Source organism: Priapulus caudatus, unplaced genomic scaffold (genome assembly GCF_000485595.1).
Source record: "Priapulus caudatus unplaced genomic scaffold, Priapulus_caudatus-5.0.1 Scaffold772, whole genome shotgun sequence".
Classification (NCBI taxonomy): Eukaryota; Metazoa; Priapulida; class Priapulimorpha; order Priapulimorphida; family Priapulidae; genus Priapulus; species Priapulus caudatus.
Window position 1 is genome coordinate 144718 of NW_014577833.1, and position 3631 is coordinate 148348.

The following is a 3631-nucleotide window of genomic DNA, read 5'->3' on the forward strand; positions in this document are numbered from 1 at the left end:
TTTAAATTTAAATTTAAATTTGTATTTTTTTTATCGTACAGAGACAGAGAAAGAGCGGGATGAGGCTGCGAAGGCGACACTCGCTCAGGGCACGCTAGACAGGGAAGCTGTCGCTGACTTCATGAGGGTAGGTGTCCGCATGTGCGACAAATCAATCAATGTAACCATGGCCCGGGGTCGGGATGGAGTATTCCGATTTATTCAAATGTAGTAGTTTCCGCGGCGTACGTTAGGCAAGTGTTAGGCAACGAATTAATCGATCTAATGAATTATGAATGAGACGCTACGTTACTGTGCGTTGTTTGCAATGGAATATAGAGAGAGCTATGTATCAATAATATATTATAAAATATATATACTATAGGGAGTTGTTTACTATGGACGTGTTGCTGTAATAGAATAAGGTTTTCTGCTTCCAGTATTACAGGCACCCCTTCATATATTGCTCCCCCAGGGTTCAGATTTTGCCAACAGCCGTGGTTGCCCTCCCTACTTTGCCTTGGTGCCAATAAATGTTGCCCAACATGATTTGCTGTTGTACCCTTTCCACGAAACTCACGTTGCGTATGTATTCCTTTTTGTCCTACATAGAAAAGTCTTGATAAATGGATTGCTCTGATAACGCTCATCGCTCTTTTTATGTCTGTCAGTCTGTCAGTCTCTCTCCCTACGCCACCAACGCCCCCAACTACGCAACCAGCCACAACACCACCGCCACCACCATCACAGGCACAAAAAAATACGGCGAAACATCGCTGTCCGCTTGTCACTCAACGTTACAATACGAACGCACGATCTCAAGGTTTTGAAGAGAATCATGAAGAATTCACACAGCGCACGTACGTCTGCCACCCGCCCCGCCTCGTCAGTACGGTCGCAGACGCAATCGTTTTTAATTGCCTCTTTTTTGACAAGTAGACTTAAATAATGGACGATGCGAGGGACGAAGATTTCGCTTGGATGAATAGATAGATATACTAACATACTAGCTCGCGCTCTCTCTCTCATCGTATGATGTGTATTGGAAACAGATATGTCGATGTGTCTAGACTAGACCGGCTAGTCAATCATACATTGTTAACAGAGCGGGAGAATTTGTCGCCGAGACCTTCGGAAGGTGAACCAGTGGAACCACACACCGCATACAAGCGCTCATAGGGTCTATGTCCCCCAGGGTACTGCCGGAACGTACCCTGGTAACTATCTGTTAGGGTTCGGGTTAGGGAGTAGGCGTAGGCGACTCCCTAGACTCGTTAGTGGAGTAGGCGCGGTACGGTCCGGCATATTAGATAGTACCAGGGTACGTTCCGGCAGTACCCTGGGGGACATAGACCCTCTCAGCCATACTAACAGCTAACATAGTAGTACGAGTAGCGTATAGCGAAGAGCAATATCAGTGCATGTATGCAAATAGACGACCTATGCTTATTAGTACAGGAGCTAATAATTGTGCACTTTTTGACAAAAGCATGAAAATTCGCACAGATGTAGTTTAAGATATTTACATTCATATGAGATCGGGTACCCATGGCCATCTCCATCTACATGGTATCTGATCACCTTCTTGAATTGATATTACCCCCAAAATAATACGCCAGTGTATGACTGCCTTAAGTGCCTGGTGCATGTAACACGGGAAATAGTAGCAAGCACCAGTACTGGGATCAATGTGGCTTGGGTTTAGGCTAACGCTCCATTAGGAGTGTTCCCAACTTAGATATCATTAATGATTAATGATTAATGATTAATGATTAATGATTAATGATTGATAATCCTAACCCTAACCCTAACCCTAATTCTAACCTAAATGACATTAAACCACAAACTGGTCACCACCACCACCACCACCATGGTCATATATTAGGGTGTGGTTATATATTGGGAACACTCCTAATGGAGTATCACCCTGGGTTTATCATATTGCACCTAATCACACGAAAGCGCTGAGGTGGCTGTACCTTTGTGGGTTTCCTGACTCAGAAAGCACAAGGTAAACACCCACGCACACACACCCACACACGCACGCGCGCACACACGCACACACGCACACGCACACTCCCACACACCAACACACTCGTACACAAACACACACACACACTCGAACACAAACACACACACACACACACCCACAAACACGCGCGCGCACACACGTGCACACCCACACAGTGCCCACGCACACACGCGGACACGCACGCACACACACACACACACACACACACACACACACACACACACACACACACACGAGCGAATTAAATGCATATCGAAAGCAATATCTAGCTGGCTGCTGGCTGGCTGCCTCTTAATAATGAGTTAATTACCTCGCGGCAACGAGTTCATGTAATCGGTCTCGTGTGTGTGTTTCGGTGTTGGTGTAGCGTTGGCGCGCATCCGGATTCAGGGCAGCAGGCTGCGCCTAGGCGTCGCAGTCAGCAGCAGCTTCGCGCTAGGGCGTCGCAGTCAGCAGGGCAGCCCATGCAGCGAGCAGCTGTTATAGCACATAGCGATGTTACACGGCTGCGCGAGGATGCACTCTTCCGTGAGGTGCCCTCTGTCTAGTTAATGACAAGTAATCTGCCGAAAAACGCCAGTAGACCGCGGAGCGATTTCCAACCCAAAGGGGGTGTCAGCTTCATTAGATAAATAGCTTGGCATAAGATATGTGTGGCGCAGCAGTAGTAGGGCAGTAGCAGGCAGTAGGGCAGTAAGCAGCAGCAGCAGCAAGGCAGCAGTAGTGTAGCAGCAGGGCAGGCAGCAGCAGCTAAGCAGCAGCGGGCAGTAGTAGTTATAGTAGTAGCAGTAGTAGTAGCAACAGGCAGCAGCAGCAGTAGCGGTCGCGGCGGCGGCGGGCCAGGAGGGGCAGGCAGTCAGCATCATGTTAAAAGCGTTGATGCACGGATGAAGACTCTCTCTCTCTCTCTTTCTTTCTCACTGATGGATTAAAGCCATTGATTAAAGATTGGTTTTTGCATGGCGTGGCGCTGCCCGGAAAGGTGTGGAGGTCACCGGCTGGCCTGAGCTGGCTGCTGGGCTGCTGCTAGCTGTGGCTGCTGCTTGCTGCTGGCTGCTGGGCTGCTTGGCCATGCTGCTGCTCGCTGCTGGCTAGCTGCTGCGGCTTGCTGCTGCTGCTGGGCTGCTGGCTGCTGCTACTGCTGGGCCGCTACTGGCTGCTGGCTGTGCTGTCTGCTAACCTGCTGCCGGCTACTGGCTGCTGGCGCTGCTGCTGCTGCTTTGCTGCTGCTACTGGCTGGCGCTCTAACTGCTGCGCTACTGCTGGGCTGCTACTGCTGCTGCTGGCCGCTGCTGCTGCTGCTGCATTACAGCTTTACTTACCTGTCTCCCATCGCCACCCATCTACCTACTACTTGTTAGTTAGTTGGGTTGCTGCAATCACTTAAGTAATTGTGGCCGAGTCATCGTGGCAGCGCGCACACCACCAGACGGCGCTAGTGTAGCCTGCGAATGCTTTTCGCATTTATTAATGATGTGCAGTTAGCAGCGTACGGCTAATTTGTAGCGCGTTTATTGTTGCTGTCTTCTTATTTTTTCTTGCTATTTTCTTTGTCCGTCTTTCTCCTTCTTCGTCGTCGTGTTTTTTCTTTCTTATTTTTCTTCTTCTTCGTCTTTTTCG

At 49.2% G+C, this 3631-nt stretch overlaps 1 protein-coding gene across 1 annotated transcript in view; it reads right to left on the reverse strand.

Moving 5' to 3' along the window:
- Positions 1 to 3354, reverse strand: part of LOC106813433 (sodium/calcium exchanger 3-like) — an 18776-nt gene extending 15422 nt beyond the window's left edge. Inside the window, exon 1 of the mRNA XM_014817564.1 lies at positions 3334 to 3354. Within this exon, the coding sequence (XP_014673050.1) occupies positions 3334 to 3354 (21 nt within the window). The remainder of the gene's footprint in view (positions 1 to 3333) is intronic.
- Between the last annotated feature and the right edge of the window lie 277 nt (positions 3355 to 3631).